At 45.5% G+C, this 26,991-nt stretch overlaps 1 protein-coding gene across 5 annotated transcripts in view; it reads left to right on the plus strand.

The window, feature by feature from the left end:
- The first annotated feature begins 503 nt into the window (after positions 1–503).
- The window catches only part of RELL1 (RELT like 1), a 37,453-nt gene continuing 10,965 nt past the window's right edge, over positions 504–26,991 (plus strand). For all 5 annotated transcript variants that reach the window (XR_014711455.1, XM_084627267.1, XM_084627268.1 and 2 more), the window contains exons 1-5: positions 504–633; positions 10,052–10,294; positions 13,835–13,906; positions 17,652–17,709; positions 20,390–20,629. Coding sequence is in view for 4 of the 5 variants with exons in the window: in XM_084627267.1 (XP_084483393.1) it covers positions 570–633; positions 10,052–10,294; positions 13,835–13,906; positions 17,652–17,709; positions 20,390–20,629 (677 nt within the window). In the remaining variant the exon portion in view is untranslated. The remainder of the gene's footprint in view (positions 634–10,051; positions 10,295–13,834; positions 13,907–17,651; positions 17,710–20,389; positions 20,630–26,991) is intronic.

Here is a 26,991-nt window from a genome sequence, read left to right on the forward strand (position 1 = left end):
GAGCTACAGCTCACTTCATCGGATGCATTGCTTATGCTCAAATAAATTGGTTAGTCTCTAAGGTGCCACGAGTCCTCCTTTTCTTTTTGCGAATACAGACTAAGACGGCTGTTACTCTGAAACTTGAAGGGTTCAGGCTCCAAATGTAGGGGGTAATTCTCGCAAAATGTTGGGGTAATCTTTGCAAATTTACTCTTTACTACGGGTAAACAGGGGAAACACACAAGGAGAAGAGGGAAACGTTTGTCTTTAGGTGACATTTTATGCTTTAGGCCAGCTTCCCTCTCCCCCCGCTTTTGTGTCCCCAATCTGCATTTGGCAGGAGCAGGAGGAACATAGCTATTGGTATATTACATTTGCTTCCTTGCAGTGATGGCACGGGCTGGGAGCCGTCGGACAGTCACTACATCCGCTCCCCCCGGGCATGCTCAGTGCTGCGAGGGAGCGACGCAGCCCCTAGGCTAGGCGAGGCGAGGCGAGGCGGGGCGGGGCGGGGAAGGCGGAGGCTAGGGGGTCCCGCCCCCGGGGCCGGGGACGTGCAGCGCGAGCTGCAGCCGCTGGGATCAGTGATGGCTCCGTGGGTCTCCCCGACTCCCCCTGCGCCGGGCGCCCAGGGGAACCCCTCCGACCTCGGTGGGTGACTCCGTTGTTTCCTTGCGCCGCGCGGGAGTTTCGGGGGGGGGGGGGGAACGAACGCTGGGCCGGGCCTGGAGCCGCCGCCGCCGCCCCGCCGAGCACCCGCTTCCCGGCCCCTGACCTTCCCTAGCCCTCCCTAGGGCCTCTCCCCGCGCCTGGGTTCGCCTGCCCCGGCTGCGGCCTCCCGGTGCTGCGCGCCTGACTCCCGCCGAGCACCCTGGTGCTTCTCCCCGCCGCCCTTCCCCGGAGCAGGCAGCGTTCCTCCGTGGGCGTCCGCCACGGGCCGCCCCAGAGCCTCCCTCAGTCCCCGTCCCAGCCCATAGATCTCCCGGGACCCCTCCCCGTATCTTCCCCCGGCTCCCCGTCCCACCCAGGCGTCCGCTAGCGCAGCGCCCCCCTCTGCCTCCCTTTCCCTGCGCACTGACTTCCCCGGGGGCCGGCGCGCTCGCCACTACCTGCCTGCCTGGCCTGGGCACGCCCGGCGGGGAGCAGAGGCAGCCGGAGCTCTGGGGGCGACCCCGGTCCTTCCGGCTAACTAGCCCAGTGCAGCCGCTTGTTACTGAGAGGCGCCGCCTCCGGAGTCGCCTAATCTCTGCCCGAAGTGAGAGCGGCAGGCTGGGGCCACAGGCGCTTTTTGAGGAGTTGTATTATGTAGTCTCCGGGTTGGGCACCCGAGCTGGGTGAGGAGAAGCAGAGCTCGGGCTGGGTATTTCTTCTCTCCCTTCCGAGCCTTTCTCTTGGCGATCTTACTTTTCTGATAGTTGAAAGAGGTCCTCCCCCACCGATGAGGGTTCACTTTGGTACAGCTTCTTGTGTAATATCCCATAACTAGAGGCATAGCTGAGGGTAAGGAGGTCCCTGCAGTGTTTCAAAGCTGTAGCAAGAAAGTTCTTGTCTTTTCAGGTTCACCTCACGTTGCAAGTTGCCCAATTTTTGCTAAAACAAAACTCTAAAATATTGGTTTCAGGGCTGTTTTTTTGCTTTTCTTATATGAATTTGGCATGTCTAAGTTAAACTTGGATCCAAAATTAAGTCACACAAATTCAAGGCAGATGACTTGTCTTCAGATGCTTCCTGTTGCTGTTTGAGGTTTCAGAGTAGCAGCCGTGTTAGTCTGTATTTGCAAAAAGAAAAGGAGTACTAAGAAACCAATTTATTTGAGCATAAGCTTTTGTGAGCTACAGCTCACTTCATCGGATGCATTCAGTGGTATTTGTAGCTCACGAAAGCTTATGCTCGAATAGATTGGTTAATCTCTAAAGTGCCACTAGTACTACTTTTCTTATAACAAAGTTTATAATCTACTGGGTGTATTCATCCTATTTGTATGCATGCATCATTCTTGTTTCTGAAGCTAGAAGTATAACTCTGAAATCCTGTTGTAATTATGCAAAGTGTGGGCCATTAATGGTGGTTTAGAATCTTGATGGCTCCCATTGACAGGACAGTTGGTTGTAAATGGCTCCGTTTACTTGCAAACCTTCATATACACCTGTGGGCCAGCCCAGGAAGAATGGAGGCTGGGGTCTCACAGGACATGTGATCATGTCACCTGATACTGGAATCCATCTTAAATCTGGTACTTTTCCATTTAGAAGGAGGGGTGGGGACAAGCACAGACAAAAGATTCTCACCTTGTGCCAAAGCTATAAAAGGCGGTGGAACAGAACAAAGGGGGCTTCCAGTCCGGAGAAAACCCCCAGTTAACACCTAAGATGTCTGCTGGAACTAACAAGGACTGTACCAGGGGACAGGATTGGGCCCAGGCTAGGAAGGGGTCTAGTCTGTGAAAGAAGCTTATTGAAACATCTCTGAGGGTGAGAGATGACCTGTAAATCAGTTTCTTAAAGTATTAGGCTTAGACTTGCATGTTTTTGCTTTATTTTGCTTGGTGACTTACTTTGTTCTGTCATTATTTGAAACCACTTAAATCCTACTTTTTATAGTTAATTCACTTCTGTTTGTTAATAAATCCAGAGTAAGTGATTAATACCGGGGGGGAGCAAACAGCTGTGTATATCTCTGAGTGTTATAGCGGGAGGACAATTTATGAATTTACCCTGCATAAGCTTTACCCTGCCACAAGTACTCCTTTTCTATTTTCTTTTTAAAAATCAGTTAGTGCCAAGTATCATCAGATGGGCAGGACCTTGTTTCTGAAAACTGGACTTGTAAAACATTGGGACAGGGAACTCATAAGAGACTGGGAGAGTCAGACTCATTTTCTTTCTGGGTTTATTATGAAATTCTTCCCTTCCCCTTTTCTAAAAAGACAGCTGCTCAGCTACACTTCTTCACATCTGTGAGCCACTGGATGTAAGTCTCGGGGAAGTGTGGAGATAATCACCGTTGTGCTTAAATTTCAGTTTTCAGCTGAGTATCGGAAATGATAGTGACAACTATCCTCTATTGTTAAGGCTCTGCCAAAGTCACGGTCCATTTTGGAAAATTTCATGGTCATAGGATTTTTAAAATAGTCAATTTTATGGTTTCAGATGTTTACATCTGACATTTCAGGGTATTGTAACCATGGGCCTGATCCAAAAGGGGGTGTAGGGAGGCGGTGTGGTCCCCCGCTGCCCTGGAGAGGGACAAGATCCACTGGCCACCAGAGTGGGCAGGGCCAGAGTACTCCAAGCCCACCCCCCTCCAGAGGGTTAATTACTGGACAGGAAGTATCAGAACCCAACCCCAGAGCTCACTCAAAGAACAGCCGCTGGAGACGCCAGATGCCTCCTGTCCAGCTCCTGCTGGGGAGACTCCAGCAACCAGTGGCAGACCTGGAGACTGGCTCGACCAGCCAATACTTGACACAGATCAGCATGTGGGAGAGTTGCCGAGCCTACCCCTCACCAGCTACCCAGAAGAGTTGCTGAGCCTACCCCTGGCCAGCTACCCAGAAGATCCAATGGTGATCGACCCCCCTGAGGACACCACCTTGACCCAGGTACCCCCAGAGGGGGAGCTGGGAAGTAGCCCGGGGACAGCTGATCCAAGTCTGGCTGCAACACGGCCGGGATCCGCACTGACACAACAGCGGGACTTTGGCTGCTGCTAGGGCTCCGGGCTGGGACGCAGTGGAGTGGAAGGGCTTGCGCCACCCCACATGTGGGTGGCAGTCTCCCCCCTCCCAGGCCTCTTGGAGCCTGAAGCCTGGGTGTGCTATTTACCTGTGTTTGCTCAGCCCCTGCCTGAGGGTCTGAGCCTTAGACTCACTGCTTCCCTACCTATATAAACTGCTGCTCAGCCCCTATCTGAGGGCCTGAGACTTGAATTCATTGCTGCCCCACCCTGGGCTTGGGCCTGGGCCTGGGCCTGTTGACTGTGTAACTTGTTGCTCAGCCCCTGCCTAAGGGCTTGAGCTGTGACTCTTTACTGCCCTGCCCACATCCCAGGCTTGGGCTTGTTAACTTTCACTTGTTACCTATGTGTGTTCAGCCCCTGCGGGACGGCTTGAGCCAGGACTCCTGTGGCCTGACTGATTCCCCAGGGGCCAGTGCTAGGACTAAGGGAGGCGGTGTGGTTCCCCACTGCCCCGGGGAGGGATGAGCCCCGACGAACCCGCTCCACATGGGTCATAGGAAAGGCTACTGACGGGGAGTTATGAGATCACCACCTTTACTTCTGCGCTGCTGCTGGGGGGCTGCTGCCGCCTTCAGAGCTGGGCAACTAGAGAACAGCAGCTGCTGGCTGGGCTCCAAGCTCTAAAGCCAGCCCCACTGCGAGCAGCAGCATGAAGTGAGGATTGCAGGGTATGGGGGAGCAGGTTACCCTACATCTGGGTTTTCCTGGCAGCCTCTCCGCCTGGGTCGGGGTGAGGGGTGCTGATAGCTGGGGCTGCAGCCTCTCCGCCTGGATTGTGGCCTGTCCCAGCCAGTTGCCACAGAGCTTCCTACAGCTGGGGGAGGTTCCCAGAGGTGGGTTTGACCAGCTTGTGGAGTGGCTCCTGCAAGGGAAAAGGAAGTCCTGTCCCTCCCCAGCCTGGGCTGGGATTAGCGATTGGAGCCTGACCCACAGTAGAAGCCTGTGGCTGGGGTGCCCCCAGCCCTGCCCCTCCCCTACAATAGACTGATTTCACGGTCCATGATGTGTTTTTCACGATCGTGAATTTGGTAGGGCCTTATCTGCAGTGTAAGGGCTGGTCAACACTGAAAACTTAAGTTGGCATAGCTACACATGTCGGGGTGTGAAAAATTCCCCCGGTGTGGACCCCCAGTGTGGACAGTTCTGGGTCCATGGTGGAGGTGGATTTACTGCAGTGAGGGGAGAACCCCTCCTGTTGCTGTAATGAGTGTCTACACTGAACTGCTGCAGCTGTGCCACTGTAGCGTTTTAAATGTAGACATACCCTAAAAGAGATTGTTGAAATACAGGGCTTGTCTATGTACAGAAGCTGTGCTGTTTTAACTAAAATAGGTTTTTAAACTGATTCTAATTAAGTCTGTGCAAATCCCTCTATGGTGACACAATGATTTAAAATATTTGCCACCTTAGCTTTTATATGTAACTTTACCATTGAAAGCTTAAGTGATATGAATTAGTTTTAAATCTTCAGTGTGTCTACCGAGGGTTTTGGACAAATTTAGCGAAATCAGTTTAAAATAGCACCTTTTGTTAATCCAGTGCAGTTTTGCATGTAAACTTTGTATAAACTGGCTGTGATGGGTTCGGTCACAGAGATCCCCTTGGTCCAGGCTGCGGTTGATGGTGGGATGGAAATTGTTGAAATCATGGTGGAATTCCTCAAGGGCTTCTTTTCCATGGGTCCAGATGATGAAGATGTCATCAATGTAGAGCAAGTTGAGTAGGGGCATTAGGGGACGAGAGCTGAGGAAGCGTTGTTCTAAGTCCGCCATAAAAATGTTGGCATACTGTGGGGTTGCAAGCTTCCAGAGAACAATTATCATCCCTTTCTTTACTGTCTGAGCAGCTCTCGTCTTGGTGTCTATGCACTTTAGTGTTGGGATGAGTGTGGCATACTGTTAAGGGGCTTATTCCTTCACCCACTTACTTCCCTGGTCCTTCTCGCATGAACAGAGAGCAACAATACCCGAAGTCCAAAGGTGCAAACAATTCGATGTGTATTGAAGTGAACTTCCAGCAAGCATGATTCCAGTTTCCTTCCTTAGTGTCCCCCTTCCCAGCTCTGACACCACAGAGCCTTACACCTGTGTCCCTGTTCCCATTCCTGCCCTTGGCCAAACATGATTCCAGTTTCCTTACCCCCATTCCCTGTTCCCATTTTCCCCTTTAACAAAACATAATTCCACTTTCCCCACCCCCATTCCCTGTTCCCATTTTCCACGCACACACCCACCCACTCACTTCCTGATTGACTGCAGACTATATAGTAAAACTTGAGTTCAGCTTAGCTATATCTTAACTAATCATTTTCCTGAAATTTAACTAACCGATCCTAACATATTGGAACATGATTATATAACCAATTATATCCCACCACCTTAATTAGTTTACACCCAGCAAAATTAATTATACAGCAGACAGAAACAATCACAGAACCAGACAGAGATTATACAGACAAACAATAGCAAAGTGGGAACTATAATGACAAAACAATACAGAAGTGAGGATTTTACATCCCAGCTATTGATAAGTGAGTTCTTGCCAGACAGGATGCTATCAAACTAAGTTTCCTTTTACATTTTCTAGGCACTTCCCTTTCTCTGGAGGCGATAGGCACTATCAGGACGGGATTGTATTCCTAACAGCCCAATAGCACCTTATTTCAATGTGACTAGTTGTGAATGTGAGGATGTGACCGTTCACTTCCCAGTTTATGGCTGCCTCTGTTGCTTAGCCAAAGGTCTTAGCCTAAGCACAGGGCCTCAGACTGTCACAGTAAGAGAAGGACCTTACACTGGCAGACAGTGATTTTGATTCTTTCTTTTATACCTTTAACTAGCCAAGTGATAAGAATACACCTAAATTCTTCGAGTACAGGCCTTTACCGACAGGCCTGAATATCTGTATCCTAACACATACAACAACAGGAACGTGACCTTCCACATACAAAAGTTCAGGAGCAGTTGCTGATCATCCCAGATTTGCATCATGATCCAGTCCTACCATTCAGTGCTTGTAGTACAGGCCCCCAAAACACTGTTGCACTGTGTGCAGCTTGTCATTGAATACCTACAGTAGCTGGTAAGCTTTTTTGCTATCTTCCACTCATCCTCTGTATCCCCTCTGTGTCTTGAGAGTGTGGTTCTTGCAAATATGAAAAAATCCCTTACCCTGTCCTTAAAATGGGCAAGAGACGCTCCACTGATCTGTTTGGCTTCTGGTGGTAAAATGAAAAAACTGCAAAAAAAAAAAAAAAAAAAAAAAAGCCAAATGTCAACTCTCTCTGTTGAAATAGCTATGTGAGTAGCAGTATTCCATAAGAACTTCTGTGTAGACATTTCCGTAATGGAAACCACCTTCTTTTTATCAAAATTTCTTTGCTCGCTTTTGGGGAAAGCTACAGTTCCAGGTTGTTGTCATGTAACATCGCTATTAAGATCCTTCAACATTCTTGCTAAAGATCTTCAGCAAAGAGGGAATAGTGAGGACCTGGTTCATGTATTTCAAATCTAAGTTACATTTACTTAAATTAAATTATCAAATTGCACAAATGTTGGGAGTTCTTTCTGCAGAGAAAAAACTTGCTAGAGATCTTTCACTTTTTTTGCAAAAACTTCATAAAATTCTTGACTTGTATTCCCTTCATCCTCTTTTTTTAAGCCATTTTGTGCAAACACACTGTTGCAGTAACTAAAAACAAGTATCTATTTACATACCTTATAGTACAGAGTATACCTTTAAAATTTTTAAATACATTTCAAATACAAATTTAAATATTTGTCCGTCCCGTTCCAAACTATATTGCTGTTTGAGTCCATACTTACAAAATATCTAAACCTAACCCGCAAAGGTTTCTTCTCGCTTCGTCCTCCTTTTCACGCACATGCACACGGGTCCCTTTCTCTCTCTCCAGAATTAGGTTAAAAAAAAATGTAATGCCACTTCTGAAGGCTGAGCTGCAGCATTTCCTTTTTCCATCCCAACTGTTGCTGATGTCACAGAACCATAAATCCAGGAATATTGCAAAATTCAAGGGAAATGAGATGGGGGGTGGGAGAAACAAAAGGAGAAACTGGTTGAATGGGATAGAAGCTAAGCCCTCTGAGCAGTACAAAGGAAGCTAGCAAGTTTGGCACAGGTAACTGTAGACTTAACTGCTATAGCAGAGAGGTTGCCTTCATCGTGCCTAGTCCATAAGTGGCGCTCAGGTATTTTGAGAGTGCGCTTGTTTTAGGCTGTCTTAGGGAGGAGAATCCATTTGCGCAGTTGTTCTCACACCTTTTGTAGTTTTCCACTGGCTGTTGGTGGGTCGTCTTAATTTAGCCATCTGCCTTTCCTTCCAAACTTCAAAATTATTTGGTGGGGGGATGGGACAGGGAGGAAAGAGGGTTGATAGTGGAAAGGAAAGCATTCCCACATTCTCTGCAATATTTAATATCTTTAGGTAAGGCAGACCTACAAGCTGATCTGCCTGTGATTTAGTAGCTGGGGCAGACGCTATATAGAAATAATTTGGGGAGGAAGAGTAAAAGAAGATGAAATAAAATGTTATTTCTGCTGTAAAAGCCTCTTTATATGTCTTGTAGTACCCCAGTATGGGAAGAACAGATTGTCTCTCCTAAATTTGGTGATATATATTTTTCCCATCACAAGGGTCCGTGCTAAACATAGGCACTGACTCTGTGTGCGCTCTGGGGCTAAAGCACCCATAAAAAAAGAAGTGGATGCTCAGCAGCCACCCCCCAGACAGTTGTTTGGTGGGCCCCGCAGATCAGCTCCTCCCCTTCCGCCCTGCACCTCCCACCTGCCGCTGATCAGCTGTTCAATGGTGGGAGGGAGGCGCTGGGGGGGAGGGGAGGAGCAGGGGCGGGAAGAAGCGGAGCGAGGGCAGGGCACTCTAGGGGGTGTTGGGGCAGAGTGGGGGCAGGAAAAGGCAGGGCGGAGTCTCGGGAAAGAGGCAGGTCGAGGTTGGAGACTTGGGAGAAGGGATGGAGTGGGGGTGGAGCATCCCCAGGGAAAGCTGAAAGTTCGGCATCTTTGGTGCTAAATACAGTTTCCCCTCTTAGATAGGGAAGATATGGATCCTTCCAGTATCTCAATTTTTTGTATGGAAGATAAGAGCTGCAAGGGTCCTATTTTTAAAGTGGTGTTGGGTTATCCTCGAATCCAAGGGGAGGTAACGGCATTATTTAGTGCTTCTGAGATGTAGGTGTGGATAATGTTTATAATGTTTATCCGCAGCAGGATGGGAGTGGGACGAATGATCTTTCAGTGTGGTAGGACCAAATGATGAGTGATAGGGAGGCATAGAAACAATTGCATATTCATTAAAGTTAATGGCTAGGCATCTGGTTTGCCTCCAGTAGAACCTGTTCAGTATTTTAGATTAGATGTGAACTGCTTTTCGTTTTACATCAGATCCGTTTCCACTCGTCATTCCACTGATGTTCTTTTTTTCCATTTTGTCCCAGGTAAGGATGCGTAATGGATAGTATTTAGCCACTGGTAACATTGGGCAGCATTTTGGAAGTCTGCTTGCTTTGGAGATAAACTTCTTGAGTGGTGAGGTAATGAGTTTGGGGGTGCATCTGAGCATGGCTTAAACAGCAGGTTCAGAGGCATAATCCGAACAGTAGATAGTATTCCAATGCAACATAATAGCTACAGAGATGCAGGTATGCTTCCAATTCAATGAACTATTGTAATGATCTGTGACAGTACATACACTTCCCCTTTCAGATAGTACAGAAAGTATTGTAAAATGGGCCATCTTTATGGTGATAGCCCTAGTCAGTTTCTCATTGTGACTAGGTGTATAGGTGGGATTTCAACCTAGTGATTTTCTGTCTTAAATTCTATGTCTGAGCTAAACAAAATGAAATTCATGGTATCTTCAAGGATCTGTATTGACGTAAACTTTGATTTAACTATATTAAAAGAAAGTTTGACGTTTTTTCTCCTTATTTTGAAATATAATGAATGTTTGTGGAAGGATTGTTGCCTAGTGGGTAGAGCTGGGGCCACCAGGGCTGGACTCTTGACTTCTGTTCCCAGCTCTGCCACTGAACTGCTGTGTCCTTAAGCAAGTTGCTTCACCTTTTGTGCTCATTTCGCCATCTGTAAAAGAGAATACCAACTACTTATAGGGGTTTGAGGCTTAATTCATCAATGGACCTGGATCCATTAGTGGAAAGACTCCCATTGACTTCAGTGGTCTTAGGATCAGGCTCACAATTCACCCAGTCCTTTGCGAGCCTAAAGTCAGAGCTGCTTGAAAGTGCAAAGTATTATCTAGAACTGTGCTTCATAAGCATGTATTTATTTTACATAGGAAATCAAGATTTTCCTAATATTTTGGCAAGCCATGGTTTAGAAAGTACTACATCTCAAGCTGTCGGTGATCGCACAGGAAGTGGCATGCATCCAGAATATCTTGCTTATGGGTTGGTTCCTGTCTTTTTCATCATGGGCCTTTTGGGGATCCTCATCTGTCACGTGCTTAAGAAAAAAGGATATCGGTGTAGAACAGAGGCCGAACAAGAAATTGAAGAGGAAAAACTTCGAGAAAAGATAGGTAAGTAATGTCAATGTCGTCTTGTTCATTTTTATGCAGTATGTTACTAATCTGGAATGATCCATAGCGGGAGCGCGCGCTCTCTCTCTCTCTCTCTCTCATAATACATATCCTCGATTAAATAGTTTAAGAACATTGACTTAACAGACAATTAAATGGTAATTACTTTTGGCCATTCCCAACCTAACCAAGTGACCTCTATTAGGAAATTCTACCAATTCCCAATGTCAGTCCTCTAAAATATACTTTTAAAACCTTTTTTTGAAGGATCAAAGTGTCCAAAATACTTCATGGAGACAAGGTGTGTGAGGTAATCTCTTTTATTTGACCAAAGTCTGTTGATAAGAGAGACACTAAGAGCCCATGTCTCTCTTACTGGACTAACATCCGTTGATGAGAGAGACATGGGCTCTTAGTGTCTCTCTTATCAACAGACTTTGGTCAAATAAAAGAGATTACCTCACACACCTTGTCTCCATGAAGTATTTTGGACACTTTGATCCTTCAAAAAAAGGTATTAAAAGTATATTTTAGAGGACTGACATTGGGAATTGGTAATCTCTTTTATTTGACCAAAGTCTGTTGATAAGAGAGACACTAAGAGCCCATGTCTCTCTCATCAACGGATGTTAGTCCAGTAAGAGAGACATGGGCTCTTAGTGTCTCTCATCAACAGACTTTGGTCAAATAAAAGAGATTACCTCACCGACCTTGTATCTCTAATGTCCTCGGACCAACATGCTACAACGGGTAGGCAACCTATGGCACGCATGCCAAAGGCAGCACGCAAGCTGATTTTCAGTGGCACTCACACTGCCTGGTTCCTGGCCACTGGTCTGAGGGGCTCTGCGTTTTAATTTTAAATGAAGCTTCTTAAACATTTTAAAAACCTTGTTTACTTTACATGCAACACTAGTTTAGTTATATATTCTAGACTTATAGAAAGAGACCTTCTAACAACATGAACATGTGTTACTGGCACGCCTAACCTTAAATTAGAGTGAATAAATGAATGCTTGGCACACCACTTTTGACAGGTTGCCAATCCTTGCGCTACAACAACACTGCATACAAAATACTTTATAGCTTTTGTGACTATAAACTGCGATTTGAATAGCGAACCCACTTTTCTGTATTTCATCTGCTGTCTGCAGCAATAGTGTGCAGTGCATAACTCTTTTAAAGATTGACATCCATAAACCAGCCTTTTTTAAAGCATAACTTTTTGGTGTATGTTTAACAGTGCAGATACTTGAATTTTATTTGAGTAAATTTAATACTCCAGTACTACGGTTTCCACCCTCTCTCTCCTCCCCTGTTGTGATGGATTGGAACATTGGTGTGCTCTGGCTATATTCTTTGGTGTCAGGCCTTAACACATTTGCTGCCATCATTTTTTCCCCTTCTTTTCTTTTTTCCCCCCCTTCTCTAACATTTTTTCTTTGTGCTCTTGTTCTTGTCCCCTTACTTGTCAAAGTGTACTTGCAGTGTGTGTTAGTGGCTCCATGAATTCAGTAGCATGTGGTGCTGAAGTTACTTATTTGACTTGGGAGCAGAGGAGAAAAGCTTACGCCTGGTAGGTTGTTCCTGTTGCTGTCTTTATTGGGAGACCCTGTGAGCCGTGGGTATTTTTCTTTAACTTTGTAGCTGGAAGTCAGGTAGGAATGGTAGGGTGGGCTCTCTTCAGGAGACAGGCAGGAGCTCCTCAGTGAAGCAGAGAGACCAAGTAGCTTTAGGGATAATGCTGCCTTTCCTGGTCTAATAAAATTAAAATATTGAGTAAGGAAGTGACTTTCTATATTTTTGTTGCCACATAGGGTTGCCAGGTGTCCAGTTTTTGACTGGAATGTCCGGTTGAAAAGGGAAACTGGCAGCCTTCGGTCAGCGGCCTTTGCCACTGGGGGACAGGAAGAGCAACAGCTGATGCTGGAGCCTGGAGGAGCGGCTCCGCTTAGCAGCTGCTGCTCTTCCCCCCCACCCCCAGCCTGACAGAGAGAACTGGCTAGCTCCTGGACCAGGCTCCAAAGTAGGTTCCGGCACCAACCGGGGGTGTGTAGGTAACCTGTCTGCCCTCCTGCCCCGCTTTGCCCCGATTCCCCAGCCCCTCGCTCTGGGGATCCTCCTGCTTTGCCCCTATTCCCCAGCCCCACCGTGCTGTGCCCTGATTTCCCCACCCCGGCCCCTCGCTCCGGGGACCAGTTCCCCCTCTGCCCCAGTCCCTTGCTCTAGGGATGGACCTTGTTGTGCCCCGAATTCCCCACCCCAGCCCCTTGGTCTGGAGACTGCCCTCCCACTCCATTATGCCCTGATTTCGCCAGCCCCTCGGTCCAGGGACCGACCCCCGCTGTGCCCCTATTGGGCAGGCTCTGCGCCAGCTCCTCCCAGCCCAGCTCTGCAGGTGGCAGGTGAGTTCCAGGGGATGAGGGAACGAGTAATGGGCTGGGGTGGGGGACAGGTGGGGGGCTGGGCAGAGCCTCGGAGGAGGAGGCAGGGCAGGGGGTGGGACCTCGGTAAAGGGGTGGGGGAGGGGTGTTCTGTTTTCAGGGATTAGAAAGTTGTCAACCCTATAATAGGGTGGAAAGCAGTGGTGTATTCATTATGCACAGTCACAGAGTCAATTTTTACCCCTTAAACTACTTTGAGAAGGCTTTTTGTGAGACTCCCCCACCAGAGTTCTCAATTCAGAGATTTTTTTACACAGGTATATTTACATACTCATTATATTTAAGTGCTTTTTCTTAAAGCCTTGGCTCCTGGAGTCATGCTGTTAAATGAAAATCTTGGCTTTCATTTAAAAAAATGTTTCTATCCCTGTGTTGTGTGGAAAAGCTTGAAAATGCAAATCCTAAAGATTCAAACTCTAGAAGGCAAACAAAAATCTAAAATTTAGTATTTTTATAAAATCTTTCAATTTTTAAGATAATCTCATGATTTTGGGAGGGTCTGGCTCTTGATATTTGAATGCTTGGGGCTGGCAGTACCTGACTCTTGTCTTCCTAGTTGTAGTGAAAGGCGCTGAATATATAGTCTTAGCTACTGAAGTCTGTGGTTAACAATATAGCAGTGCAAGCTTCCCTGCAACAACTCATTAATTTGCTACTAGTCAAGTGTGAGGTATTCCATATGTGGTAACTTAATCTCCAAACCCATTTTCTGCTGAGATTTATATTCCTTCTGCTGTCTTAAAATTTAGGTGAGAAGGAGGATGAAAGTGATGATAGAAGTTTGATATTTCAAAGTTTTATGAAAACTCTGTGTTTTCAGGGGGTATTAGATGAAATACATGAACTTAAGAACTCAGTCCTGATGTCTCTAGTGAGAGAACCTTGCCTGAATAAGGGCTGCAGGACTGTCTTCAGGATTGTTACTAAAATCCATAAAAAGTGTGTGTTTGGGTTTTAATATGCAGTGATATAATACGTATGGAATAAATATATATTTAAAAAATGAGATGTTCTCCTGTTCTCCTTACTTTACCATAGGAAAAAAAATTATAGGAGGCTGTAATACTGACTATATATTGTTGTTTTTCCCCCATAGAAATGAATGAAAGTGTAAATGACAATAACGATACTGTGGGGCGAATCGTCAACATCATTATGGAAAACGAAGGTACAGTTTAATATCAGTGTACAGTGTTCTCCGTTAAAGATGTGAATTCCTCTGATGCAGTTTAAAAAGCTACATAGTATCATAAAGAAAAGCAGTACTTGTGGGACCTTAGAGACTGACAAATTTATTTGAGCATAAGCTTTTGTGAGCTACAGCTCACTTCATCAGATGTATTCAGTGGAAAATACAGTGGGGAGATTTATATACATAGAGAACATGAAACAATGGGTGTTACCATACACACTGTAATGTGCTCAGATAAATTTGTTAGTCTCTAAGGTGCCACAAGTACTCCTTTTCTCTTTGCGACTACAGACTAACACGGCTGCTACTCTGATACCTGTCATAGTATCAAAGTGTTTCCACAGCATGTTAGGGCTTTCTTCATTCCGATGCGCTCTCATACCTTCTTGTTGGCACACACTTAACGTTCTGAAATTGCTTTTTAGAATGAGACTTCCCATATCTTCTCTAAAGTTAGTTTTGTGGGTTGTTTTTTTTTTTTGGGAAGGTTGGTTCATGTTGGAAGTTTAACTTGTCTCTTTCACCAACACAAGTTGGACCAATAAAAGATCTCTCGCCCATCTTGTCTAATATCCTGGAACTAACACAGCTAAAACACTTCAAACTTGCTTTTCCTGTCATTAAAAATAATAGAAACTTTGCAGTCTTTGCAAGAGCCTGAATGTTCTTATTTTTAAAAGAAGAAGATAAAAGAACTAGCTTGTTCGCTTAATGGTAATGTCAAAGCCTATTTGGGATCATTTAAATACTACCATTACACTGACTGGCTTGGAATGGAGGGGCAAGTTCCGACTACTGCACATGTGTGACTGAGGCAAAGGTTTTCAGCAAAGTAGGGAAAACAGGACAGCAGCACTGCTGTTTACTTTGTGATGGATGTATCTAAACAATGGAAAACTAAATGTTTGGAAGGGGGAAAGAATGCTGAGCAGCTATGCAGCCATGTTATGTAAGATCTTCCCCCTGTAACATCACTTCACATTCTGCCTGCTTGGCCAAACAAAGGGCTAGCTGATTAGGAAAATGTTTTTCTGTTTTGTTTTCAAATTTTGTATTTTGCATTTGTGTAATTCAGATACTTAAACACTAAACTGAGTCCTCTGAGGACAAGTACTTTGGATTTATTCAATAAAATTCTTTTAGAAAGAGGTGGTAGAAGAATTTAAAAAAAAAAAACCTGCTGAAAAGGTACACTAAATGGTTTATTGAAGAGTTGTAACAATATATCAAAATGTAGAACCCCCTGAATATTTTATATATGTGCGAGCAGTATATATCTGTATCTCCACCCTTTCCATAAACACACCATATTATATGCATGTTTCAATGTGTGATCGTATATACATGTTGGAACATTGAAGTAAACACTCTACTTTATTTCAAGTTAGTTAATACATAGTCAAAGATACGTAAGGACAGAGGCTTGCTTGTAGCTCGGCTTGCAGGGGAGCAATGAAATAGAGTGGCTGTCCGGCCAAAACAGGAGAGTGGTGCCTGTGTAGCATTCTTCTCTGTAACATTGATGGAATCTGCTCTTTGCAACATCACACAATTGGGATTACATGGGTTTTTAGAGAGTTGTAGGACCTTAATCAGGGAGTAGCTGCTATGTATTGAACTGCTCTTCTATGAGTTTCTCCCAGTGTAAATTTATGTACAAGTTAAGACTGCCCTTAGACCATTAACTTCTCCTTTGTGGTATCCAACCTGCAGTGTATAGCTGAACTAGTGATCCAGTAGCAGTACAGCTCTAGGAATATGCCAAATGCAATGCAAAGGCTAGTATCTATGTGGATGTCCTGGAAGCGAAGGGAATTGGATCAGATTTTCCTTTGGAAACTTGGGCTGTTCACAGTTGAAGGGTTGTAGCTCCTGGCCTTTTCTGTACATTCATAAATACCCTGAAGAGAGAATGTGGTGGCTATTCAGAATTCACTTGTTTATAATTGGAATACTTTTTTTGTGCAGGTTGGGAGTAGCTGGCCCTCAATATGTTGCTCTGAATATGTGATCTGTCTATAATTCTTAAGTTGTAGTGTACTTAAGGTTGTGTAGTACTAGTGTGCACTGTTAAACAGCTGCTTATTTTACCAAAAGGCAGCTTTATTTTAATGGTGGCTGAATTGTTGCCTTTGAGATCCATCCAAATAATTAAATATTCATTAACTCCACTAATCTTTGACTTGTGGCCTGGGAGTGCTTTTTAGACAAGGTTATCAGTTTGGTAGATTGTATGCATGGTATTAAGCATGTCAAGCATTCTCATAACATGGACAGTAATATATGTGCTTTGTATTGGGACTGAGATATGTGTTCTACAGCAAGAGTAACTTTACCTTCTCAATTATAAACTCCTATAAGTTTTTAAATAAATCAGCATTTCATAGAATCATAGGACTGAAAGGGACCTTGAGAGGTCGTCTAGTCCAGTCCCCGCACTCATGGCAGGACTAAATGTTACCTAGACCATCCCTGGCAGGTGTTTGTCTAACCTGCTGTCACGGTTCCTCCCCCACTCTGAACTCTAGGGTACAGATGTGGGGACCTGCATGAAAAACCTCCTAAGCTTATCTTTACCAGCTTAGGTCAAAACTTCCCCAAGGTACAAAATATTACCCCCGTTATCCTTGGACTGGCCGCTACCACCACCAAACTAATACTGGTTACTGGGGAAGAGCTGTTTGGACGCGTCCTTCCCCCCAAAATACTTCCCAAAACCTTGCACCCCACTTCCTGGACAAGGTTTGGTAAAAAGCCTCACCAATTTGCCTAGGTGACTACAGACCCAGACCCTTGGATCTTCAGAACAATGAACAATCCTCCCAACACTTGCACCCCCCCTTTCCTGGGAAATGTTGGATAAAAAGCCTCACCAATTTGCATAGGTGACCACAGACCCAAACCCTTGGATCTGAGAACAATGAAAAAGCATTCAGTGTTTTACAAGAAGACTTTTAATAAAAAAATAGAAGTAAATAGAAATAAAGAAATCCCCCCTGTAAAATCAGGATGGTAGATATCTTACAGGGTAATTAGATTCAAAAACATAGAGAACCCCTCTAGGCAAAACCTTAAGTTACAAAAAAGATACACAGACAGAAATAGTTATTCTATTCAGCACAATTCTTTTCTCAGCCATTTAAAGAAATCATAATCTAACACATACCTAGCTAGATTACTTACTAAAAGTTCTAAGACTCCATTCCTGTTCTGTCCCTGGCCAAGACGACTACAGACAGACCCAGACCCTTTGTTTCTCTCCCTCCTCCCAGCTTTTGAAAGTATCTTGTCTCCTCATTGGTCATTTTGGTCAGGTGCCAGCGAGGTTACCTTTAGCTTCTTAACCCTTTACAGGTGAGAGGAGCTTTCCCCTGGCCAGGAGGGATTTCAAAGGGGTTTACCCTTCCCTTTATATTTGACACCTGCTCTTAAAAATATTTCATCATACAGATTTATTTTGTTTGCATGCAGATTTTTTATTTGTTGCCTTTGGCATCTTACCTTTTGGAGACTCCATAATGCAGACTTCTCCGGTCTAGATGGAACTAAATTCAGAGCCATTCAGTTCAGCTCGTGAGATTGCTGTTAATGCACCTTTGCTAAGTGGATTCTGGGTCAAAATTAGAATCTTCAGCTTGCTTACTTTTTACTATCTTTTTTTGGTTATACAAGGACATAGCAACACATTTCTTCTAACAATTTCTGTTTATGCTTTTTGCAGCAAATGCTGATATGTTAAAGGCCATGGTGGCAGATAACAGTGTGTGTGATCCTGAAAGGTAAGACCTTTCTATTTTAACTCTGTATGTTTCCTCTACTATGTCAAGATGTACCCTACCAATGATTCTATGTTAATTAAAACTGAAATCTCAGTGAAATTGCAATCCTTTAAATGCTATTATGATAACTGAAAGTTTGTTCACTCTAGTTTTAGATTCAAGAACATTCAGTAGCAGTCATTTGGGAGCTTAATCACAGGGATGCTACTTCAAAGATGCAGTTACTCTTTTTTTAAAAAACAAAAAATGCATATGTTCTTGTCACACTACTCCTGTAAGTTTATGTAGTGTCCATTTTTATCAAAACTGGAAATGTACATTTGATTTCATAAAAACAAGGTATCTATACCTCTTATTAGAAAAAATACAGATTGCCACAAGTTGCTTTACTTGCTAATCAGGTTTTTTCTATTCTTTTGCTCTCACTTGCCTGAGTCATTGGTTGAAAAGAAACTATTTTGATTTCATTGTCTTATTCTTCTCTGATTCACTGAGATTTCTACTGTAAATCTCAATGCATACACACAGAATTGAAAGTTCCTCAGAAAAAAGTTTCTCTCGGAAGAGAGAGGAAATCTATCATACCGGGGATTGAAAATTGACAGTAGCTCAGAGTGCCTTTACACACTTGTTTAATTCTTTAAAACAAGGCTAGGGCTTGAAAAACTAACCCACCGCTTAACAGCTAGAGAACTAACCCAGATTGCTAGAGGCTGATCTGAAAGATGAGAGGGGAAGAGACAGTAGCTTTCTAGGGGCTTGATTTGTACAAAACTTGACTTCAAAAATACACATCTTTCTTTTTTTCTTAGAATATTTGTTCAGTTGTAAATGTGCGTATACTTTGGGGTAGTATACACAGTTTTATGTGCCAATATAACTATATATGTTTTAGAAAATGAGAGAGTTAAAGTGGAACAACCCTTCTTAGGCCTTGTCTACACTGGCAAGTTTCTGTGCATTAAAGCAGCTTTCTGTGGTGTAACTACTGAGGTGTACACACTACCAAGTCACTTAGTGCGCAGAAACTCCTCAGTTGCAGCGTTGCCAAAAACCACCTCAACAAGAGTCTCTTGTCGTAAACCTTACAGCGCAGAGGGTCCAGTGCTGTATTGGCAGTGTAAACATATTACAGTGCAGAAAACAATCAGTTGGCCTCCGGAAGTGTTCCCTAATCCCTCAAGTGGCTGCTATGCTCATTGTTTAGAACTCAGCTTCCCTGGAGACATGTGCCCCTCCCCTTTCAAAGCTCCATTTCTGGCAGCCCTTACATGCTGTGCTGATCTGCTCTAGGACACACAGCAAGCCATTAATGTGGTAATTCTTGTGCTGTTGAACACAGGTGTGTGTGTGTGTGTGTGTGTGTGTGTGTGAGAGAGAGAGTGCTGTGCAGAAAGCCCAGGGAGGGAGGCAGGAGCTGATGTCGGGGTTTCCCCCTCCCCCTGTCTCAGCTCTGGTTACTTCCTGCCGCTGTCTGAACTTACAAGACAGTATGCTGACACACTCTGTCCCCCAAAACACAGTCTCTCCTCCCCCCTCCGTATACACACACACTCCATGTCGCACTCTGCCCCTCTCCCCCTTTCAGTTGAAAAGCAGCTGGCAATTTAGTAGGATGCCCGTGGAACAGCAGGATTGGGAAACCTGCATCATGTGACGCTGTGCCTGCCCCAGGAGGCATTGCAAACCCCTCCCAAAGCACCCTGCAGCCAGTTGCACAGTGGAATAACTACCACAATGCACTGCTCTCTTTGCCATTGTAAGAGCTGCTACCATGGATGGATTCCACCGTCACAAGGAGTGGTGTGGACATGTAACAGCAGTTTAATTCTAGCGCCTTAATAAAAGTGGTATAACTTGTTGTGCAGAAACTTGCCACTGTAGACATACCTTTCTTTTGGATGCAGTTGTACCAGTCTCTAAAGGTGCTTGTGTCTGTACTGATAAAACATGTTTAACTATATCAGCACCGATATAAACACCTTTAGGCTGGTACAACTGCATCCACGCTGAAGAGGGTTGTTCCACTTTTAATTATACCATTTTCTAAACAAATATAATTATAGTAGTACAAAGCCTGTGTGTAAATCAGCCCTCTATATGCATTATTTACACACTTTGTTCCTTCTCCTTCATTTTACCTCCTATTTTACTTGGAGCAATATTTTGAGGAAAATGTCTTTGCAATCTTGAGAGATGTCTGTTTTCAAATATGGGCCAATTTCAAACTAATCTTGTGTGATGATGCAGGAGTGTGTGGTTGAGTTAAAATTTGAACTACTAAATGGTTTTGGCTTCTCTTTGACTTTTCACAAGAGAAAATGAAGATGTATATGTGAATTTGCAAAACTGCCTTTTTTGTGGTGTGTGGTGGTGGTGTCTGCTGGTGCTCTTCTCTCAATAAAAGGGGGGGTGGAGGGAGAAGGCTGGAATAAATTGTTGACTTTTCCACACCAGACTAATGTATCTTTTTGTCAGCTAAAACTACCTTCTGTGAGGGGGAAAAAAATCAACAATCTAAATTTAACACTAACTGGGTACAACCTTAGGGTGTGTGATCAGAGAATAAGGTGGGATGATTATTTAAATTTAAAGAAACTGGCAAGCTATTTCTAAGAAGAACAATTATATGTAATTAAAATTAAACATTGTTAATTTTTGTTTTGTTTTTTAAAAATAGCCCTGTGTCTCCTACCACTCCAGGCAGTCCTACAAGTCCAGGCTCTCCTTTGTCACCAGGTGATACTCCATCAAAACATAACTGTCATGGCCATCACTTGCATACTGTTGGGGGAGTAGCAGAGAAGGATGTTTGTACTCGCTGTAGTCACAAAAGATGGCATCTTTTAAAGCCAACCAACAAATCTAAAGAACAAAGAAAAAGCCGACAAGGAGAAGTTACAGTACTTTCTGTGGGAAGGTAAGACTGTTCTGTTTTGTTTCATGCTTTATTTACATGTTATCTCGTCTGACTCTTACTGTTGGATTAGTTATATGCTGCTACCACCTACTTCTGTAACGATTCTTACCACAACCCAGCACATGGATTTTTCTGAATTGCAAGACTGTAATTAACTTTCAAGGCATTGTGTTACTTCCCTAGGCATCAGATATCTGACCTATTAATCCAAACTTTGTCAATTCACTAGTTCTCTTTTTTGATCAGATTTTTTTTATTGGGATTTGGATAAGCATATTGGCAAGTGAAAGAATTTTAATGATTAATTTGTATTACCATTAGTGTCTGGAGCCCTAGTCATGGACCAGGACCCCATTATGCTAGATGCTGCCCAAATGCAGAATAAAAAGACAGCCTCTGCCCCAAAGAACTTACTTTAGTCTAAGGCCTGGTCTACACCTAAAACTTAGGTCATTCTAACTACATTGCTCTGGGCAATGAAAATTTTCATTCCCTGTGTGATGTAGTTATATTGACCTAACCCCACTGCAGATGCAAGATGGAAGAATTCTTCTGTCAATCTAGCGACCACCCATCGAGCGATGGAAAAACCCCCTTCTGTCACTGTAGTGAGCGTCTATGCTACAGCACTGTAGCTGCTCCTGTGTTGGTGTGCTGCTGAAGCACTTGCAGTGTAGACATAGGGCATGGCTACACTTGCAGATGTAGAGCGCTGAGAGTTACACCCGCCTTCGTGGAGCGCAGTTGGGAAGGCGCTGCAGTCTGTCCACACTGACAGCTGCAAGCACACTGGTGTGGCCACATTTGTGGCACTTGCAGCAGCATTGGGAGCGGTGCATTATGGGCAGCTGTCCCACAGAGCACTTCTTCCCATTCTGGCGCTGTCCCTTGTGAGAAGGGGGCAGGAGAGCGGGGCATTCTGGGTCCTGTCCCACGCCCCGCGACGCATTGGTTCGCATCCCAGCATTCCCTTTGCTTCTGTCCACATTTGGCTTCATCTTTCAACGTTTTTTGTACTGCGCGCTCTGTCTTCCCTTTCGGTCTGCAGGAATGGAGCCCAAACTGCTGAGGAGTATGCTGATGAGTCTCGTCAGCATGTCACGTTTGGCAGTCAAGTTATTCCTTATGATCCAAAGTGACAGTGAGGGTTCTGATGATATCGACTCGAGTAACGCATATGACATAAGCTTGTGGCATTCATGGACATGCTTACCACTGTGGAACTCTGCTTTTGGGCTTGGAAAACAAGCACTGAGTGGTGCGATAACATCGTCATGCAAGTCTGGGATGACGACTTTCGGATGAGAAAAGCCACTTTCATGGGGCTGTGTGAGGAGCTCACCCCAGCCCTGCGGCGCAAGGACACGAGATTGAGAGCTGCCCTGACAGTGGAGAAGCGGGTGGCTATTGCAATCTGGAAGCTGGCAACTCGAGACAGCTACTGATCGGTCGCTAACCAGTTTGGAGTGGGGAAGTCGACCGTTGGAATCGTGTTGATGCAAGTTTGCAGGGCCTTTAATCTCATCCTGCTGAGAAGAACCATGACTCTGGGTAACATGTGTGACATTGTGGATGGCTTGGCACAAATGGGTTTCCCTAACTGGAGAGGGGCGATAGATGGGACGCATATTCCAATTCTGGCACCAGCCCACCTAGCCTCCGAATACGTTAATCGGAAGGGGTATTTCTCGATGGTTCTCCAGGCACTTGTGTATCGCCGTGGGTGTTTCATTGACATTAAACGCAGGCTGGCCCGGAAAGGTGCATGATGCATGCATCTTTCGGAACACTAGCCTGTTCAAGAAGCTGCAAGCCGGGACTCTTTTCCCAGACCAGAAGATCACCGTAGGGGAAGTCAAAATGCCCATTGTGATCCTTGGAGACCCCGCTTACCCTTTAATGCCGTGGCTCATGAAACCCTACACAGGGAGCCTTGACAGCAGCAAGGAGTGGTTCAACAACAGGTTGAGCCAGTGCAGAATGACCGTGGAGTGTGCTTTTGGCCATTTAAAGGGCCGCTGGTGCTCTCTCTGTATGGGAAGCTGGACTTGGCCGATGACAGCATCCCCGCGGTTCTATCTGCGTGGTGTACCCTCCATAACATTTGTGAAGGGAAGGGTGAACGATTCACTCAGGCATGGAACTTGGAGGTTCAACACCTGGAGGCTGAATTTGAACAGCCAGGAGCAGGGCTATTAGAGCGGCCCAACATGGGGCTGCAAGGATTAGGGATGCCTTGAGGGAGCAATTTGAGGCTGAAAGCCACCAGTAATGTCTGGTGCCTTGCACAGGAGTGAAGTTCAGTGGTTCCAATGTTAGTAGGAATCTGTGTTTGCTACGCTGACTTACCTTAGCCCAGGAAAGAAACAGGCACTGCATCTTTTACTTTATGCAATAATAAAAAAATGTTTTCAAATCCAAAAAATCCATTTATTGAAAAGAAAATTCATTTGTTGAAAAGAGACACAACTGCTTGGGAAACAGGGAAAGGATTTGGGGGACAGTACAATCACAGATTTGCCTATGTCCTGTCTGGAGTGCTGTGCAATGAGTGCTGCACTTCAGGATGGCTATACTGCATGGTGATGGGGGTTGAGTGCAGTGGGTAAGGGTCATAGTTTTCAGGGCTGGGTGGTGAAGCTACAGGTGTTGGAGGCAGTGGGTGGTAGTAAGAACCTGGATGTTGGGGAAAGTGGGCTGGAGGTGACATGGGGGCACAAGGGAAAGAGTTTTGGGACAAGGGCTGCGCGGGGGGGGGGGGGGGAGTGGGCACGGCGTGGTAGTGCTCCGCCTGCATTGCTACGAGCGCCTGAATCGAGTCCGCTTGGCCCTCCGTGATGCTTAGCAGCCGCTCCATGCTTTAGTGCCGACGATCCGCATTCTGCTAGTGGACCCTCCTTTCACTCTCCCGCCACTCCTGCCCTTTTTGATTTTCATTCCTTGAATGCTGCATTACTTCACGCAACATGTCTTCCTTCCTTCTACGTGGCCTCTTCCTGATTCTTTGGAGTCTTTCGGCTGGTGATAACACGGGTGGATGAGATCTCAAGGTTGCATCTGTAAAGGCAAAATGCAACACTTAACAGAGGCAACATTGTTCACACCAGACAGAGCAATGATTCCCCCATACTTAAGGGCAAGCACAGTCTACACAATAGCATAATTTGCCTGTTCCAAAGCAAGAGCGCACAACCCACAGGAGCCCCAAAATGGTGAGTAAGCGCACGGTCAAGTGTGACTGATTGTTTCATGGCTGTACTGTCCTCTGGGTTTCTGTGCCTTTGGGGAGCCAACAGCAGCAGGGGGCCCCTATACTGAACAGTGTCCCCACATTTTCCGCAGGAGTTCGTCCTGGAAGATCTCTTGCTTCTGAGGAAGCAAGGGAAGGTCGTCTTCTGCAATGTGGTTTTCACCTTGGCCCATATGCAGCTTGCCTGTATGCAGCAATGGTCCCCTCGCCCCTCATGGCACAGTGGCGCGGAGAAGTTAGCCTGACTGGGACAAGGACCACAGTGGCTCTCCTGAGAAACCTGCGCAAGCGCATTGCCCAAGTTCTGGATGAGACCCTTGAAGAGATCACTGAGGCCGATTACCGCAATGTGAGAGAGCACATCAGCACCTATTCCGCATCTAGGCATGCATGCAGCCCTAACCCTCCTCGCCTCAAGAGCCCACACCAAATAACTTCTTTCCCAAAATAAAAGCCACTTACCAGGAACCTCCTTTGGTGTTTGTCCTTCCCCAAGCACTGGCCGCTGTGACTGGCTACCTTCCTCCTGGCTTGAGAACAGCTCCTGGCTGCATGCATCTAGGGATTCCAGGGTATCTTCCTCCGTCTCAGCACCCTTGCTCCCACTTTGCTGCTCCTCTTCCTCCCTTGTTGCACTGGGCTCTGAAGTGTCCATGGTGGTCCCCGGAGTGGAGGTGGGGTCGCCCCCAAATATGTCCAGCTCTTTGTAGAAATGGCAGGTCGTTTGTTTGCCTCACTGGCTTTGCAGTAGGCATTCTGCAGCTCCTTCACTTTAATCCCGCACTGTAGTGCGTCCCGGTCATGGCCCCTTTCCATCATGTCCCTTGATATCTGCCCGAAGGTATCGTAATTCTTACGGTTGGAGCCCAGCTGGGACTGGACAGCTTCCGCCTCCCAAACACTGATGAGGTCCAGCAACTCACCATTGCTCCATACTGGGGCTCGCCTGGCGTGTGGAGGCATGGTCACCTGGAAAGATTTGCTGAGAGCACTCCACGCATGGTTGAGCAAACGGGAAAGGATTTTTCAAAATTCCCAGAGAATTTAAAGGGCCGGTCTGACAGGTGGTCACCTGAGGGCCGGGCAGTAGAGTTCAAAGTGATGACCAGAGTGGCTAGCACAGGCATTGTGAGACACTTCTGGAGGCTGATCAGAGCGCACTATAGGACCAGGGTGTCCACACTGGTGCTGCGGCGCTCCAGCGGGGGCGCATGTTATTCCACTAACCAAGGTGGAGTACCAGGAGCGCTGTAGCTACAGAGTCAGAGTGCTCTACATGCCTTGCCAGTGTGGATGGGCAGTGAGCTAGTGCGGCCAGGGCTTCTTTATTGTGCTGTAACTCGCAAGTGTAGCCAAGGCCATAGTCTAAGTGTGAGACAAAAGATGACAGATGGGGAAGTACAAGGAAACAGTGAGACAGTGTTGGTCAGTGGTCTCAGCACATCATCAACATAACCATTGTCATGTTTTTTTGTTGGCCCTGTAGAAAAGGAGAGTTTGAAGGAGGAGGATGAGCTATTTTGCAGATATTTTATATGGAGCTCCTCCCAAGTGTGAAGGGACAGCATGGGAAAATGCACTAAGATGCTTATTTGAAAATTTAACAAGTGGGCAATGGGCTGATTGGAGGTGTGATCCAACACCTTGGTAATGAATGAGAATTGATAGGGTGGGGATAGGCTATGAAAGAGTCTGAAAGTGAAAGCAAGTAGCTTATATTTCTTGGGAGAGAGAAATGGGAGCTAGTGGAGGGATGCATAGAGAGGGGAGACGGGATGCAAAGAGAGGTCAAAGCAGTGGGAGAGGAAAATTACCTTTGCAGCAGCATTGTGAATGGATATGACTAAGGCAAGATCTAGTCTGTAATTAGAAGCTGTATCGTAAGACATACACCTCAGAGGGCTGAATTAAGACTGCACAGAAACCTGCATTTCCTATCTTTTGAGAGCTTGACTTTACAACCGTAATGTTCTCTTAGTGTGTGTGTGCACGTGCGCGCTGCTGGTTTTTATAAATGCAAACTTAGACAGAAATTCTATGATGTGGCATCGTATCAACACACGTGGGTCATCAGCAGTGTCTGCTACGTGGAACTTTGCTATTCGAGCACAGTGACTGTTGTCATTCTGTGTGGAGGGGGATGAGACACTTTACCAGAGGCTTTCACCGATGTGTTCTGACACCAAAGGAATGATGAGATTTGGGAATCATGGGTTCCACCCCAGTCTCTGAGGGGGAGTCATGTTCCCTAGTGATAACAGACCTGTCTGCCCTTTCTGCGCACAGCCCCCCCTTCCCCCCACCAACTTGACCCCTTCTGCTGTGTCCCCTCCAGCCTGGCCTTTTCTAAGTCCTATCTTTTGCCCACCACTGGCTCCTCATCCTGTTTTCTTCACCTAGCTATGTCACCACTCCTCAGGCTTCCCATCCTAGTCACAACCTCTAAACGGAGCAAGGAGATTAAAGTACCACCTCCCAGAAGGCACAAAATGAGGCCTAAAGACCTGTGCCTTGCACTAATCTGCTGTTGTCATGAAATTCTTGATGGGTCCCCATAGTTTAATAACGTTCAGGTTTATACTGAGTCTTTGGAGCTTCAGGGTTCCAGCACACGTGTGTGCATATTACTCCCTACCTCCCACATTTAGGTGGGGAAGTCTACAAGCTCCAAATTTCCCTCATAATACGATCTTTTTTTTAATGGATGGATGCCTCCACCATCATAGGAACCACAGAAGACCTGGACTCAGGTTCTTCCTCTCATCTGCTCATGTGCATAGCATATTGACATGAGTATTTGCAGTTTAGTGCTTGGATTGCACATGGACCCTGATGTCTGTGACATATGTCTGACTGTTTATGCTTCCTTTGAGGGGATGGAAATGGAAGATGCTTAAGGAGCACAATAAAGTGAATTTCACTTCAGCGTGGGCTAATATGGGTAATTGTTCTTTTTAATCTAGTCAAGGACACTAATGAATTATACTTTGCCTCAGAGCCAGTGGCTTTAAAATTTTGTGCTGTGGAATTTTTTAAAATCCCTTCATATTGTGAGTAGAAATCCAAAGCTGTGGATCCAGTAACACAACTGCCTAAAAAGAAAGCAAGAATT

The sequence above is a fragment of the Lepidochelys olivacea genome (genome assembly GCF_965140295.1).
Source record: "Lepidochelys olivacea isolate rLepOli2 genome assembly, chromosome: 4".
Lineage (NCBI taxonomy): Eukaryota > Metazoa > Chordata > Testudines > Cheloniidae > Lepidochelys > Lepidochelys olivacea.